This window comes from Aegilops tauschii, chromosome 3 (genome assembly GCF_002575655.3).
Source record: "Aegilops tauschii subsp. strangulata cultivar AL8/78 chromosome 3, Aet v6.0, whole genome shotgun sequence".
NCBI classification, from domain to species: Eukaryota; Viridiplantae; Streptophyta; class Magnoliopsida; order Poales; family Poaceae; genus Aegilops; species Aegilops tauschii.
The window spans coordinates 606,704,504-606,720,061 of NC_053037.3; the positions used below are offsets into that span (position 1 = coordinate 606,704,504).

The following is a 15,558-nucleotide window of genomic DNA, read 5'->3' on the forward strand; positions in this document are numbered from 1 at the left end:
GCAAGTCTGAAAAGAGAAGTTTGCTATCAATTACTCTTCTCTATTAGTTTTCTTGCTCAATGTATCTGCATTGTGCCCTGAGCTTAATCACAATAATCATATAATAGCATGAACACTTGCTTATGTTCTGCATGAATAGTTAGGATCAATGACTGAAACAAGCGAGGCAGGTGAGTCGACGACTGAACCAAAAAAACTGTAATTGTTGAAAAAAATTGCTTCTAATAAGTTCTAGCATGTTAGCCAAAATCTTGTTACATGAGAAACACTAGTAACAGGGTCAAATTTATGGGAAAATGGCTTCAACAAATGCCTCTGCATCAAAAGGTTGGAGATCTTCCACCCCTTCGCCGACGCCAACAAACTTGACTGGAATTCCAAGTTCGTCTACCACGCTCACCTGAGACAGGAATCAGGTCAGCAAGTTTAGTTGCCGTTTATTTAAGAACCAGGACTGGAATTTGTAACTATTATAAGAAAGGACTGGAAATCGTGTCCGTACCACGCAGCCACCACGAGCAGTCCCGTCTAACTTCGTCAGGATGAATCCTGTGATTCCAACAACCTGGTATGAAGCCAAGAAAGTCCCTCATTGTCACTATCCAATAGAAACATAGCTGATGAATCAAGCAAGTATCAGAACAGCAGAGTCGCAATTACATCGTTGAACTCCTTCGCTTGCTGTAGCATATTTAATCCAGTTGTGCCATCCAGAACCAGCAAGATCTCCTGAAGAGAACGATAAAAGTTACCGCACATGACTGAACAAGCAAAACACAAAATATTGATGAGATCTGTTTGTGCACTCCTGAACTTGCCAAGTAGTACTATGCAAAAAATGTTGAACTAATAATATGTCATAAAGTTAAAATGTTTTTCAATATAAATACAACGTACATTAGGAGCACCAGGCAGGGCTTTAGCTATGACTTTCTTGCAAGAAACCAACTCTTCCATCAGACCGTAATTTGTATGAAGTCCTGTAAGATTATTGCCACAGAACAATTAATTTCCCAAACAAGCAAATAAGTAAATATATTATACGCTCCAATCTGCAACAACAACCGTACGTCCTGACGTATCACACAGCACAACATCAAATCCTTCACGCTTCCCACGTTTTACTGCCTGCGAAAGAACTATCAAGCGAGTCAAATTAGATGAAACAAAAGAGTTGGGCTCATTATGATGACATAATATTTCAATCACGCTTGGCAGATCAGAAGTTCATACCTGATGGAGCCTGTGCCTTCTTATCATTATCGATAACAATCTCTGAGCCAGTCCTCTCAGCCCAAATTTCTAGCTGGTCACGAGCTGCTGCCCGGAAGGTATCACCTGCTGCCATCAATACCTATATTATCGTTGAAAGCAAGGACATAAGCTCTCTAATTTTACAACAATGTGCTAAAGCAATACATAGATATAGCTGAAGCAGGGGATGTGAAGTAAATGGCCTCACCTTGGCTCCTTCATTCTTAAATCTGTAGGCAAGTTTTCCTGCAAATATTGTAGATAACACAATAGATAAATTCGCCACTTCATACCATCATTCCGACAAATAAGAAAAGGTAAATCCGTCCTACGTCTGTTTAGCTCCATAGACATTTGTTTAGCTCCATAGTGACCACATAAACCAGAAAAGCTAAACCCAATCCTACCCGACATTCTAACTTTCTGCAGTTGAAAGATGTAAACAGTTTTTTCCTGAGTTGCTTGATTAGACCTCTTGTATAACACATCCTACATTGGCATTAATAAATTTACTTCAAGAAATTAGTAAAATCTTCTTCCATTTAGCAGTTCTCTGGATTATAACCCTTTAGTTCATTGTCCATAAAATAACATAGGTCGGAACTAACACCGCTGAATCAAGCAGAGGAATGCAGAGGTTATGTGAGCCAATTCATACAAGCAGGATAAGCAGTTCTTCATGGCACTCGAACCATTCGAGGGGCAACAATTTATTTACGCTGCAGCCCCAAAGTGCTAAATCACTAGAACCTATATCATTCCTTCCTGCTGCAAACAAAGTCTACACTAAATGCAAGCGAGAACCGAGAATACAGCAAAGCATGTCGAGAAGTACCTAGCGATGTCGTCTTGCCGCCTCCGTTCACTCCCACAATCATGATGACTGCCGGCTTCCTGCCAAAACGACCAAGCACACTCAAAATTGAGACACCACTCAACAATGGTAAACTAGTGGCCATTGCCTCATTCAGTCCAGCAGAGGGCAGGCAGAACCTGAAGCCGAGCTGCAGCTCAGTCTTGCTGCCCTTGGTCGTGAGCAGCTCGAGGATGCATCTCTTCAGCGACGCCTGCGCCACAATTAACAGCAGATTAGACCACGAAACCAATCCCGTTGTGCTCCACTGTAACTGACTGACACTGAGGCTGAATCGATCACCTTGATCTCGGTCCCGGACTTGAGCTTGCCGTCGCGGATCTGGTCGCGGAGGGTGTCGACGATCCGGAACGAGATCTTGGGCCCGAAGTCCGACACCAGCAGCGCCTGCGCGCCAAGAAGCATCGATCAGAGGGAGAACGGAGCAGCAGCAGTACGTACCACTGAAGAATCGGTGTTCAGGGAGGACCTCCTCGAGGTCGTCGAGGACGCGGTCGGTGTCGGCGAGGTTCCAGTAGGTGAGCAGCTCGTCGACGACGGAGAGGTTCTCGCGGGTCTTGGAGAAGCCGGAGAAGAGCTTGTCGACGTCGCTCTTGGCCTTCTCCTTGATGAGGCGGCCGAGGCGGGTGAAGAAGCCGGCCTGGCCGGCGGCGGCCGCGCAGCGGAGGCGGCTGGAGGGGGCGCGCAGGGAGGCGGAGGCGGGGGCGGTGGACGGCGGCGAGAGGAAGGGGAGGGCGCGGGAGGGTGCCGACGCCATTCTTGGGCGCTGGCTGGCTGCGGATACCGGCGAAGCGATGGGTGGTGGGAGAGGATAGAGCTGGGCTGGCCCGCGCAAAACCGCCGTCTCTTTTCCGCCGCAAAATGGCTCCTTTTTGGATTATGGAAAGTCGTGGGGTCAAACTAGAAATTGCAACTATTTTTCTTTAAACGGAGTCAAAATACTTGCCTCATCGATTAATTAAGCAAGAGAGAATTGACCAGTTAATTAGCAGGGCGAAAACCGAGAATTGCAACTAATGATTTAGGTGTGTTTGATATTTTCAAGCCAGACTTACAAATGTTTAGGTTTTGATGAAGCGGCAATGTTGCATCTGAGGGTGATGTGGGCTGATGGAGCTATTGTGTTCGACAGAAGTCTCATGGCTCCAATTCCGTCTTGATGGACCTTGGGAGCTTTTGTCCTCGTTGTTTTACACGGGCAACATATTGGTTATTTGTGTTGTCTGTCATTGTGGCTCTAAATGTTCATCATCAGCGACAAAATCAACTTCTTCAATGGTCCCTTCTTTTGAGACTTTTGCGAGCAAGGTTGTTGGATTGATCTAGTGATACTAGCATGACTAGCTGCCTAGACCGGGAGATGCCCATCAATATGTTTGGCGTCATTGTCAATCTTTGATGCACGCAATGATTCACTATTACAATGATTCATAGATGTTCCATCCTCTAAAACTCTTTGTATGTACTTTGGTAGTTGGATTTCTCGATGATCCATATCATTGGTGAGAGCTACGGTAGCACAACAACGACAAGTTCAACGGTGGCTTCGACAATAGTTTTGAAGCTTATAGTCGTATTTATAATCTCTTCTTTTGTTTAACGTAATCATGTATCCGTGGGTTGGGTTCTCTTGCAAAAAAAAACAGGCTTAATTAAAAATTAATCTTAGACTGTCATGGACTAAAAATGGTAATTTTGAGATGAATAAGAGTAAATCCATTATAGACCCCACCTACCCTTGTACAAATCCTTATTTGCAAGCCAAAGTCGTGCGGTGGTTTGGGGCTGCTGAACCTTGATAAAATTCTGACTTCCTTTTTCTTCTTAGATGGCTTTTGTTCAAATGGAAGGACCCTGTTAAGCCTTGGATCAGTTTGGGACCCCCTGCGATGCCAATGATCATGAGTTCATGACCTCTTTCACGGCGGCCACAAAGAGTATTGGGGATGGTAACAAAGTTCATGACCTCTTTCACGGCGCGCTCTTAGCCGCCGCCACGTGTCGCGCTCTGGGTGCTTCCTTCATATTTTGTTTTTCTTTTAATTTTTTCACACGCGTTTTCGGCCTTTTAGATGATTTTCTTTTTTTTGGCTTTTCGGTTTTCACCGGTCTTACTTAGTTTTCCACCGGTCTTTTTTAGTTTTTTTCTTTCAAAAAGCGCAAAAAAGCGTGTTTTTTTGCTTCCGCGAGTCTCGAAACAAAAAAAGTGTTTCTTTTCCTTCTGTGAGAGGCCCGGTTTTGCTTAAAAAACAAGCGTTTTCTCTTTTTTTCCCTTCCGTGAGAGACACGATTTTGCTTCTGCGAGAGGCATGGCCTTGCCTCTCGGAAACGGGAAAAACATGTTTTTCTTTATTTTCCTTCCATGAGAGGTACGGTTTTGCTTCGGCGAGAGGCACGGATTTACTTCCGCGAGAGGTACGGCCGTGCGTCTCGAAAACGGCTTTCGGAAAGGAAAAAAAGTGCTCCCCTTTCGTTTTTTGTCTATTTTTTAAAGTTCGTCAAAACCTTTCGACATGTGATCTAGTTTTGAAGATCTCGAGCGAGGAATCCGACAGTGAAAACAGTTCAAGATTTGAACGCATGATTTAAGAGATAAAACATCTTGAATAAACGGATCTACGTAAAAAGAAAAAAATCCCAAATTGCGCATATGCAGCGTGCCACTTGTCACAACCTGAAGAGGATGGAAGTGATATTTGGAAGGAGTGCTCATCAACTAGTGATTTCGTAAGAATTGCCTATTTGATGCTTATAGCACCGGTTATAGGCTTGTGCGTAGAACACACACACTCTTTCATCCCACATCGTAGGTAATGGGCTGGCCCATATAGGGGGTTGTGGTTTGGTTTTGTGGAAAGCTTCCACCAGCCAGTTTTGTGAAGCTTCTAGAAGCTTTTGATCGGTTTCCCCCCGTGTTTTATGTTTAATTTCTTTTATTTTTAAATCAGTGATTTTTTTCAAATGCATGAACTTTTTTCAAATCCATGATAGTGTTCCAAATTCGTGAACTTTTACAATCCATGAACATTTTTAAATCAGTGGACTTTTTTTTTATCAAATTTGTGAACTTTTTTAAAATTCATGAATATTTTCTGACTTCCACTTAAAAAAAAGGCTAACGAGCGACCGAGTAAGCGACCTGGGTGATCGAAAAAAATACTAGCGAGTGACCGAGAGCATGCGACCAAGCAACTGAGACACTATTGGGCCTCGAACCATCTAGCCCCGGGCGAGTGCTAGGACGAGATCGGGCGCCAAAGACACTGCGGAGGAGCTCTCTTACTACACCACGACATATATCGGAAAAAAGATTGCACGTTTTATAAGTAAGGCCATGCATCACGATCTTTGGGTTATCCAAATTGACATCCGTCGTGGCATATATCTTGATCACATTCGTGAATTTGTTGCCTTGTGAGAAAAGCTTGGAGACATCCATCTCAGTCGTCACTCATGGCATGTAGGACACAATTGCTTGGAAATGCACTAATGAAGGGAACTACTTTGACGTCCTAGGCTTATAAGATGCAGTTCACAGGCCTCACTACCACCACCATCGGCGCCATGATCCGAACCGTTTGGAAGATTTGGGCACCTCCAATTGCAAAATAGGATTTGGATGGTCAGTCAGTTGCACCATAAAGGATGGCCAAATTGTGGCCTTTGCCCCCTTTGCAAGCAAGTTCTAGTCCGCGGCACATCTCTCAATGCCGATGCACGTTGAGAGTTCTGGGCTGAGGTACATAATTGGATAGGCCTGCATGACATCTCACCTACTGAGTGGGGTAATGCGACATCGGTTAAAATGTGGTGGACTCGCATAATTAGCACAGTGGCCCCATCTAGAAGGTCTTGCTTCCTTGATGATGCTTATTGTTTGGGAGATTCGAAAGGAGAGCAATGCATTTTTTGGCAAGGCTGTTGTCCCTATTGGAGTCATCGTTGCCAAGATCAAATAGGAAGGTTCGTTGTGGGCTCTCAGGTGAGCCAAACATTTGAAATGCAATGCCGTGAGAGTAATTCTTTTACTTTTCCCCGCTTGAGATCAGAAGGCTGATAAAACAGGTGGAGTACCAATCCCCATGCACCTCCCATACATCGAAACACCCTCAAAACCAAATGATCCTTTTCTAACAACTCAATTCGTGGTTCACCATGTGAGCGAACTACAAGTGTTGACTAAGCTTAATTATCCATGACACAGTGATGTCCGAGAAAGTATCCAGATACACGGTGCCTTTTTGTCCTTGGTGCATCCATCTTTAGCAATACCATCAAGAAATTGTCAATAATTCTGAAAAAGGATTAGCATATGGACACAATGTTTATTCGCTATGCTGCAAAATATCAGAATTCAAATCACAATTGAAATTAATCTCTACATGAATAGTAACTATCTAAGTTGAGCTGTCCCATTAATGAACTATCCGCACCGAATTTTATTATTTTTATTTTGGGACTTATGTTTTAGATTTATATTTGAGAACTTCTGGAATATAGCATACTTTTCATTTATGTAAACATACACAATGTACAATGACTAAAATCAAAGCATCTTTTTTTTCGAAAAACAGATCATTTTCTATAGGAAGTCACATGATATTTTTATTATTTTTACAAAAAGCTATGAGCCAAAAATTTAAAAGACTATGTCTTAATACCCAAGGTGAGTTCAAACTGTCTAGACTGAAGGTGATCATCAGAGCTGCATGAGAGGTTCAATATTTTTCTGTTTCCTTTTGAAGCATGACCTGCATGAGAGGTTTTTTTAGGGGAAGTATGAGATAGCTCTCTGTACGATAGATAGTACGAACTTGGCTTCATGATCTAAAACAACCCGCCAACCTAGATAACACAAAACACATAACTTATGTTCCTCTAGCAAAATAAAATAGTGTCATATTCAGACAGTCCACCACATGCATGCTCCAGCTTAGCAGATCTTGTTTTTATTCATTCACGTGACACACTAGCTATAGTGCACAACCATCTAGTGATATGTGGCATAGTAGGTAGTGGGGGAAAATGACTTTCCTAAAAAAAAAGGAAAACCCAAGGACCCTATACGAGACATAATTACACGACTCATCGTCTGCTAGCAAAACAAAACATCACCATAAAAGAAACAACTCATTACAAGCTCCAGCTTGGTAAACATGTTTGTATTCATCCACGTAGCACGCCAACTAGTGGAAAACCAAATGCTGGCATGTCGCATATCAAGTACTGGTGCAAAGCCTATTCCATGAAAAGCAAAACCTAGTGAACCTGCATGAGTCAAAATACACGACTCACCGCCCATTGTCAAAATAAAACATTGCCATAAAACAGACAACTTATTACAAGCTCAACATGATAAATGTTGTATTTATTCATGCCAACTAGTGGACAACCAAATGCTGACATGTGGCATAACAGGTAGTGAAGCATTGCATGCTACACTATGGGGCGGTCCAGCTTGAAAAAAACTAATGGAACAACCAAATGCGGACATGTGGCATACCAGGTAGTGGTGCAACGCCTAAAAAAAGAGAACCCAACGACCCTACATGAGACCAAATAGATGGTTCACTGTCCACTAGCAAAATAAAACAATGTCATTCAGTAGACAACTCATTGCAAGCTCAAGCATGACAAATGTTGTTTGTATTCATCCATGTGGCACACCAACAGGTGGACAACCAAATGCTGACATGTGGCATAGCAGGTAGTGGAGCATTGCATGCTACACAATGAGGTGCTCCACCTTGAGACAACTAATGGAATCCGAGGCTCCGAGACTATAAATGTTGACCCCATGCCTTCTTGAGTTAGGCACTTGTAGTACAGGCTAGCAGAGCATCATGGTTGAAAACCACCCGGCCGTCACAATGCCAACCACTTCCGACAAGGAACTTCTGCAAGCGCACGCCGAGCTTTGGAACCTCACTTTTAGCTACCTGAAATCCATGGCGCTAGAGTGTGCCATCAATCTAGGGATTCCCACCGCCATCCACCGATGTGGCGGCACCGCCTCATTGCCAGACCTACTTGCCACCCTTCCCATACTTGAGAGGAAGAAGTCCTACCTGCCTCGCCTCATGAGGTTCCTCGTCGCCTCGGGTATCTTTACGGTTGATGTCCCCGCAACAGGGGAGTGCGCTAACGTGGGTGCAACTAGTACCTACCGGCTCACACCTTTATCTTGCCTCCTCGTGGATGGAGACGACACCGACGCCCACCAGCGCACAAGCCTCTCGTCGTTTGTGCTCTCGCAGACCAACAAGTACCATGTAACGGCGGCCATGCACTTCTCTGAGTGGTTCACGAGCGACGAAGGATCAGCCTCGGCCGAGATGCCATACATGATGGCAAATGGCACAAATCCATGGGCAATCATGGCTCGTGATCCAAAGCTAAATCAGGTCTTCAACGCTGGCATGGCGGCTGATACCCAATTTGCAATGAACTTCATCGTCAGCAATTGTGGCGAGGTGTTTGAGGGGGTTACCTCGATAGTTGACGTTGCCGGTGGGACGGGTACGGCGGCGAGGGCAATTGCCAAGGCCTTCCCACACATTAAGTGCTCGGTTCTAGACCTCCCTAACGTTATCAATTCCATCTCGTCCGACGGAACAGTCGAGTACATTGTAGGTGACATGATGAGTTCCATCCCAAGGACTGATGCGGTGTTCCTCAAGGTACGACAGTAAGTTTGTTTTGGGTGATTTTTTTCTTATGAACTTTTAAATTAACTTATGTAAGTGTTGACTGCAGTACGTGTTGCATGACTGGAAAGATGAGGATTGTGTGAAAATCCTAACGCAGTGCAAGAAGGCGATCCCCAAACCAGGGGGGAAAGTGATAATCGTGGATATGGTCGTCGGGTCTCCTTCTAAATCCATGTTCGAAGCCCAAGTGTTGTTCGATCTGTTGATGATGGTGATGACATCGGGCAAGGAGCGTGAAGAGCATGAGTGGGGCAAGATATTCAAGGATGCAGGGTTCAGCCACTACAAGACAAGGCCTGTTATGGGGTGTATGGCCGTCACCGAGCTGTATCCTTAGCTAGCCAAAGAATGGTTGATGTGGCACGCCTGACAGGGGTACGGTGAAGCCAGTAACTATTGGGTCAAATCAAATAAAGATAGTGCTAAGTAGTGATTTAGTACTAGTAGAACGAAACCAATGGGTTCAGCATGATGGATCTGCCCTTGGCCCAGAGTATAATTGTTGCCATGCACATTTGTCTCTTTTCATGGCTAGTTTCATTGATCATATACATTAATTTTTCTTGAACTCTTGATCATATACATTTATTAAGACTAAGAAGTAGTGCTTCTAGTTTGAAAATTTCGAAAAATGTCATAAATAGTAAAGGAAAGTAGGGCTTGAAGGTAAAAAAAATATATATCCAAATCGAATTAAACTGACAATCAATTGAATGATTGAAGAAGCAATGATACATGTGTTAAAAAGAGCAATGATACTTGGCATACATACTATGATGGCACAGTTTGCACTGGCGGTCCTCCAGGCAGGGGCGATATACACCACGTATAATAAGTGTCAGTCTAGTTTAATTAAGGGAATTAAGTTCGTATAGGCACATTAAGGGAATTAAGTTCGTATAGGCACATGACGCCGCACACTGTGACGGCTGGTGCTTGTGCCCACCGCCGATACAGTACGTGTGCTCAACCCGGCAACACGACGTGTCCTGCCACTGCCCTCAAGTCCCCAAAGCATTGGCCGGCGTCGACTCCCCCGCCCGTTTGTTTTGTCACCAAGCATTCGGCCTTGGGCTCGACCCTCGTTCCAACACGTACAAGGTTGCTCGCTTCTTCTATGCCTCCATCAAGGAGCACAAGATGTTTGGTATCTACACGTACACCATCAGAATGGAGGTGTTCACCATAAGCCAGCGGGGTTGGCGTGAGACGGCCGCACAACTGCCATACCAAGTCATGGTACAAAGATCTTCAACTTTCTTCAAGGGGTCTTTGCTCTGGAGTATTGATGAGCGCACCCTTGGGCGTGCCACACCAGGTTTTCTCTGCTTTACGTTGGGCGACGAGGCATTCAGCATCACAGCGCCACCTCTCTCCTGCTTGAGCATCAATTAACTAACATCGACCTTATGTGAGTTGCACGGGGAGCTATGCATATATAGCACGTTCCGGACCCATCAACGAAACACTTGACATGTGGATGTGCAGCGATTCCTGCTACACTGCGATTGTCTCGAGCAACTAGCCTGGATCTCTTCGTCCTACAGTTTGTATGCCCGTGCATTGCACGGAACATCAAGATGCATAACATCTGTTGTGATTGACCCATGCGGGAGTAATCCCATGTGCAAAAACTAATGATATCTCGAGAAACAGGAGAGATAAGGTGAGGAGGAGTGGGGCGTGGTGGTGATTGATGGTCGGACTAAGCGGAGGCATGGGGATGGACGATGCCGACAGTGGCCGCCATGCTAGATTGTTCCAGAGACTTTCTTTTTTAATTGCTCAACAATGAGGTTGTGAGAGATAAGGATGAACGAGGAAAGGCCTTATCTGCAAATGTGGAGAGATGTGCGGGTATCTTTTTACAAAATTGCCATAGTTTGCTTTCTATCCGTCAAATATAGATCGGACGGTCTATATTGCAAGATGGCAGGCACACCATCATCACCAACTCAGTTTTTTATAAGAGTAGAGATTTGGCAACGGTGTACTAGTGTTGCATGAGTCCACAGAATATATTGGCCGCTATGATTTGCAAACACAAAAAGGTTCCATGGATGTGACTAACATGGCTGGATTGATCTATCACGATCCCAACACAAACACATTTGGATGCGTGACGGAAGCTTTCTCAGACTTTGATTTAATCCCCTACATTTCAACGACAGTTCTAATCTAGTTGAATGGAAAGCTAGCTTTTCATCATCTTGTATGGAAGATGTCAGTTTATGAAAATTCAATGCACGTCACCGCATCCTTCTCATCTCTGTGGAGACCTCTTGAAATTTGCATGAACTGTCATAGAACTTACAGTAAGACTAGACATTGAGAAGAGGGAAGATGAGAGACGTGAGTTATAAAGGCTTCAACCTGTCAAGTACAACCAACCTAGCTAACTTAACTTGTTTTTCCACAAAGAAACTTAATTTTTGTTTTTCAAGAACGTACGTGTATTATTCCGCTCGGCATGAGAGGTTAGCTATCTCAAAATCAACAAACGGGCCACATGTGCATTAGCTCTGAAATTTGATACTAAGCCACTTTGAATCATTGGAGGAAATTAGACAAAACCAGTGCTCTGAAATTAAACAACTTTGATATATACTAAGCCACTTTAAATCATAGGATGGATTTTTTTTTGAAAGTTCCAGTGCAACTTTTCTTTCTCCCTTCTCTGCTAAATAGAAAACAATTGCATTTTATTTTATGTGGTTCACATAGGGGGTGAGTGTACCGATGATGTCTATGTGTAGAACAAAAGATGATAGTATCAAATGCTTTGCTGCTACTCAACTTTTTTTTCAAAGTAAAACTGAAACAGACCAGGTAAGGGCTATATCATCAACACCACATAATTATTCCTAGAGCAGGCATTCAAAGGAGTTCCCACGTAAGGGGTAAATGCATGATTTATGCTTGATCAAGCGGAGAACCTCGCTGCAGCGCTCGACTTCCACGCCGATGAGCATGGCCACATTGGAGTAGTATTTGGCGACAGAGAAGCGGCCACCACCAAGGTGCACGAGGCATGAGTAACCTCCTAGCTCGCTGCGCCCCTCGGGCGCCATGATGCCCATGTCCAGCTCATGGCTAGCCAGAGGCGGCGGCGGCTGCTGGCCCGTGGAGGCGAGGCTGCCCAGATCGGCTGCACAGAGAACACCTTCATCCCTGGCCGAGAAGCCGTACCAAAGGCCGTGCTGTGGGGCATAGTGGACCTGTCCCTGGAACGGGAGCTCCGAGTCGGCAACCTTGCTCCACGCCCGCGTCTCCGTGCCCAGGGAGAAGGTGCCCTGGCCCTTGGAGGAGACCCAGATGTTTGAGTCGCCGACCACCGCAGCGGTGTTGGGGACATCATTAATGAAAATGTCGCGCGACGGCTCGTATGGGGGTGGGGGGAGGAGGTGCCATGCCCAGTCCAGCGAGTGTCTTGCCTGGACCAGCGCCTCCACGGAGTACTTGAACGACAACACCTTGTCACCCGATTTGGGTGGAGCCTTCTCCATGATATACAGATCGTCATGGATGGCGAGCCAGAGGGGGCTTAGTTTCTCCTCTCTCGTGCTGGGCAGTTTGCGCGTGGTCTGCGAGGCATCGTCGTAGAGGACGGGCATATGGTCCTGAGGTTCTGTACGCGGGACAGCGAGGATCTTGTCCCTGCCCCGGCCGAAGAGCATGAACTCTGTCGCCCTGGGAGCGAAGCCCCTAGCGGGATTGTCGAAGGTAGTGATGCTGGGAGGCAGGCAAGTCTTCACCGGCGCCGTCGCCTGCGGTTCATCCTCGCCGTGGAAGAGAGTCGACGGGTCGATGCGGTGCAACGAGTACACGCAGTCCTTTTGCTGCTCGCCACAGAAGCGGCGGTGGCATCGGGGTTTGGGGGGCCTGTGGTGGTTGATCACCATGTATAGGAACGCACGAGCACGGCTCATGGTCGGCGTGGATTGGCGACGGCGGCGGCCGGCGGAAAGCACGCGTATCCGGTCGGTGTGCAGTGCAGATGCGATCTGGTTGTTCAGCATACGGTACACATGGTGGGCGGAAGACTAAAACTAGACCGAACTGGTTGTTGTACAACCTATGGCCCAATAGACCGATAAGAATCACAAAACATAGACTTTTTTTTCTATGTAATCCCCCACAACCAGTGCGTCCTTCAAGAGAAGGTGCGGTTTGTTTTTGCTTTTTTCATAGAACAGTAAAAATAACATTTATCTTATTAATTTATACATAGTCCAAGTAATAATAAAAAGGAAGTAAAAGAATATTCATGAGTTATGGACAACTTAGTACATATCAACAATATACAAATCATGTAGTTCCGAAACAATGTTCATGTCCTTTAAAGATACGCTTGTTTTGAAAATGTCATGTTATAAAAAATTGTTTGTATTTTTTCAAATGTTCACGTAATTAGGAAAAAAAATCATCATATATTTAAAACTTTCATATGTATAAAAAGTGTTCTCATATATTCTAAAAAGTTTGTAATTTTTTAAGAAGAGTTGACATCTTTTAAGAAAATGTTCATGCAATTATTTAAAAGTGTTCACGCGTTTACAAATTATTCCTTGTAAGAAGAGTATATTCATGAATTTTATAAATAAAATTGTTATTTAAAGAAAGTTTGCACGTGATTTAAAAAATATTCTTGTAATTTTACAAAGTGTTGATGCCTTTTAGTTTTTTTTTACATAATTCTACAAATTTTCATTAACCAAGTTTGTGCATTTATTTCAAAATGTATATATATTTCTTTTAAAAAATAGAAGAAAATGGAAATATATTAAGAATAAAATTAAAAATAGAAAAGGGAATATAAAAAGATCTGGAAGAAGAGAAAATTGCATGTTTTTAATGTCTATTTGGTTTATTTTGAATTTCTCTCATATTTTAGGAACTTTATGAATAGAATACATGTTACTTTGGAGGTTTCCTGTTCTATCGCCTAATTTTCCGTTTCCCATTGAGTATATAAGAAAAAACTACCACATTACGGGTTAGGGCTACAAAAAACTATCACTTTTTTAAATTTTTCAAAAATCTACCACAAAATTGGCTGGCTGTTCCAAAAAACACTAATGACTCGATGATTAAAATTTGATCCAGATTATGACAGGGCGGGCCCACATGTTTGTTTGACCGCTAAGTAGACCGTTAAGTCTGACGTTATGACAAGTGGGCCCTCATGTCAGCTTCTTCTTTGCCCCATCTTCCCTAGGACCACTGGCCTCATTTTCCTCCGTCAATGGACATCATCGAGGGGAGCCGCGTCTAAGGCCATCAGGAGGGAGGCAGGGTAGGGGAGGAGGTGCACTTGAGACCGTCGGGAGGGGAGGATGAGCTCGCTAGCTCGAGCCCCGGCCAGATCAGGCTGCCCACGGCCGCGATGCGCGTCCATGGCTGACCATGGCGGGGCTGCCGACGCAGCAGTGAGCAGCAGCCGTAGGCAGCCGTAGCGACGGCGGTGACAGCAGCTACTGCGGGCAGCAACGGAGAGCAGCGGCGGCGGCGGCGGGCAGCAGCGGCTGCCGAAGCTACGGTACGCACCCTATGCCCGGCGCTTGATGGGAGACCGACGGAGGTGCGGGAGGAGCTCCTCACGGCCAGTGGCCAGGGCAGCAACGATCGGAGGTGGACCTAGCTCGTCGGGACTCCTATAGATGCTGATGGCACGGGGCGTCATGCTTGCTCGCGCGAGTAGTTAGCAGCGGCGATGTGAATCGGGAGGATGGATGGTCTCCAGATGCGAGCAGCTGCTTGCCGCTGGCCATGGCCATGGCCGCCGCAGCCACGGCGAGACCAACGCCGGCATACCTAAATTACAGTGCTTGAGCAGTTCATGTGTCCAGATCGGATTTCTTATGCAAAAGGAGATGCTCTAATAGCAAAAATGAGTGCTATGACTATCACCGCGTAGGAGGGATACCAAGTTTGAATCAAAATCACAAGCTACAGCGAAGAACGAAGATGAACTCCGATGAACTCGTGGAAACCCTAATGGGATCTATGTGAAAAGGAAGGAGAGAGCTCATCAGAGCTGTTGAACAGTGGAGGTGCGCGGACGAACTCTGGTCGATTCAGGTTGATGCCGCGGCCGTTGTTGAGGCAGTGGCAAAGGTCGACGGCGGCGGTGGAGCTCGGGCGCTGAGGCGACGCGAGGTGGAAGACAGAGACGAGGAGGCAAGGGGGGAAAGTGAAAGGGACCCCTAGCCCTATTTATAACGTCGAAATGATAAGTGGCAAGCGCAGGAATCGAGGAGGCCAAAAAATGGATATGGGACAGCGCAGACGCCTTGATTTTCGGGAGCTTATTAAAAATACAAGATATATTAAGATTTGGGCCTTGTGTAATATTAATGGCATGTGACGTCACGGCGGGTTACAAGGCCTCACAAGAATAAATGAAGAAGGATCTTTTCTAAGTGCGGAAGATTGATATAAACAAGTTTAAATCAACCTGGGGCCTAATGTTGGGATATAACTATTGGGTATAACCCGCCCAGGAGAGGCCGGATTATACCGCTGGTGGTTTGTTATGACAAAGCCCATGAAGATGTTGAAGATGGCGGTTCACGAAGCAGGCTTACTGAAGGCCCGAAGCCCAAAGGAGACTTAAGGCCTACAGGTGTAAACCGCCACATATGTATGACTTGTATTATAAGGCATGTGTAATTAGTCACCGAGCCGGACACGTTGTATATGAGCCGGCCGGGACTCCAT

At 45.2% G+C, this 15,558-nt stretch overlaps 3 protein-coding genes across 5 annotated transcripts; 1 reads left to right on the top strand and 2 right to left on the bottom strand.

Annotated features, from left to right (window-relative positions):
* Positions 1 to 19: 19 nt before the first annotated feature.
* Positions 20 to 2,991, bottom strand: LOC109738884 (cell division protein FtsY homolog, chloroplastic). 3 transcript variants are annotated; one of them, XM_020297985.4, is made up of 11 exons: positions 2,598 to 2,991; positions 2,411 to 2,515; positions 2,248 to 2,321; positions 2,090 to 2,148; positions 1,463 to 1,500; positions 1,234 to 1,354; positions 1,071 to 1,139; positions 898 to 980; positions 661 to 729; positions 503 to 565; positions 20 to 400 (listed from the first exon to the last, which is right to left on the bottom strand). In XM_020297985.4, the coding sequence occupies exons 1-11, from the start codon at positions 2,883 to 2,885 to the stop codon at positions 287 to 289; spliced, it is 1,083 nt and encodes a 360-aa protein (XP_020153574.1). In that variant the 5' UTR covers positions 2,886 to 2,991; the 3' UTR covers positions 20 to 286. The 3 variants fall into 3 exon arrangements, 2 of the variants coding, with proteins under 2 accessions (XP_020153574.1, XP_020153573.1); XR_006671207.2 differs by having other exon boundaries at positions 1,066 to 1,139; positions 2,090 to 2,321; positions 2,598 to 2,954; XM_020297984.4 differs by having other exon boundaries at positions 2,090 to 2,321; positions 2,598 to 2,953.
* Positions 2,992 to 7,943: 4,952 nt separating this feature from the next.
* On the top strand, positions 7,944 to 9,406 carry LOC109738879 (flavonoid O-methyltransferase-like protein Os11g0303600). The gene is made up of 2 exons (XM_020297981.3): positions 7,944 to 8,808; positions 8,885 to 9,406. Exons 1-2 carry the CDS (start codon positions 7,972 to 7,974, stop codon positions 9,173 to 9,175), a joined length of 1,128 nt encoding a protein of 375 aa, XP_020153570.1. The 5' UTR covers positions 7,944 to 7,971; the 3' UTR covers positions 9,176 to 9,406.
* Positions 9,407 to 11,702: 2,296 nt separating this feature from the next.
* Positions 11,703 to 12,767, bottom strand: LOC141020825 (uncharacterized). The gene has a single exon (XM_073495769.1). It carries the CDS (start codon positions 12,765 to 12,767, stop codon positions 11,703 to 11,705), a length of 1,065 nt encoding a protein of 354 aa, XP_073351870.1.
* Between the last annotated feature and the right edge of the window lie 2,791 nt (positions 12,768 to 15,558).

Bases quoted from the DNA above. Each gene is read 5' to 3' on its own strand.
- LOC109738884 (XM_020297984.4), bottom strand. From the start codon at position 2,885: ATGGCGTCGGCACCCTCCCGCGCCCTCCCCTTCCTCTCGCCGCCGTCC. The intron at 2,322-2,410 runs GTGATCGATTCA...ATTGTGGCGCAG, and splicing joins AGTCCGGGACCGAGATCAAG to GCGTCGCTGAAGAGATGCAT. The intron at 401-502 runs GTACGGACACGA...TTCCTGTCTCAG, and splicing joins CTGCTCGTGGTGGCTGCGTG to GTGAGCGTGGTAGACGAACT.
- LOC109738879 (XM_020297981.3), top strand. From the start codon at position 7,972: ATGGTTGAAAACCACCCGGCCGTCACAATGCCAACCACTTCCGACAAG. The intron at 8,809-8,884 runs GTACGACAGTAA...TGTTGACTGCAG, and splicing joins CTGATGCGGTGTTCCTCAAG to TACGTGTTGCATGACTGGAA.
- LOC141020825 (XM_073495769.1), bottom strand. From the start codon at position 12,767: ATGAGCCGTGCTCGTGCGTTCCTATACATGGTGATCAACCACCACAGG.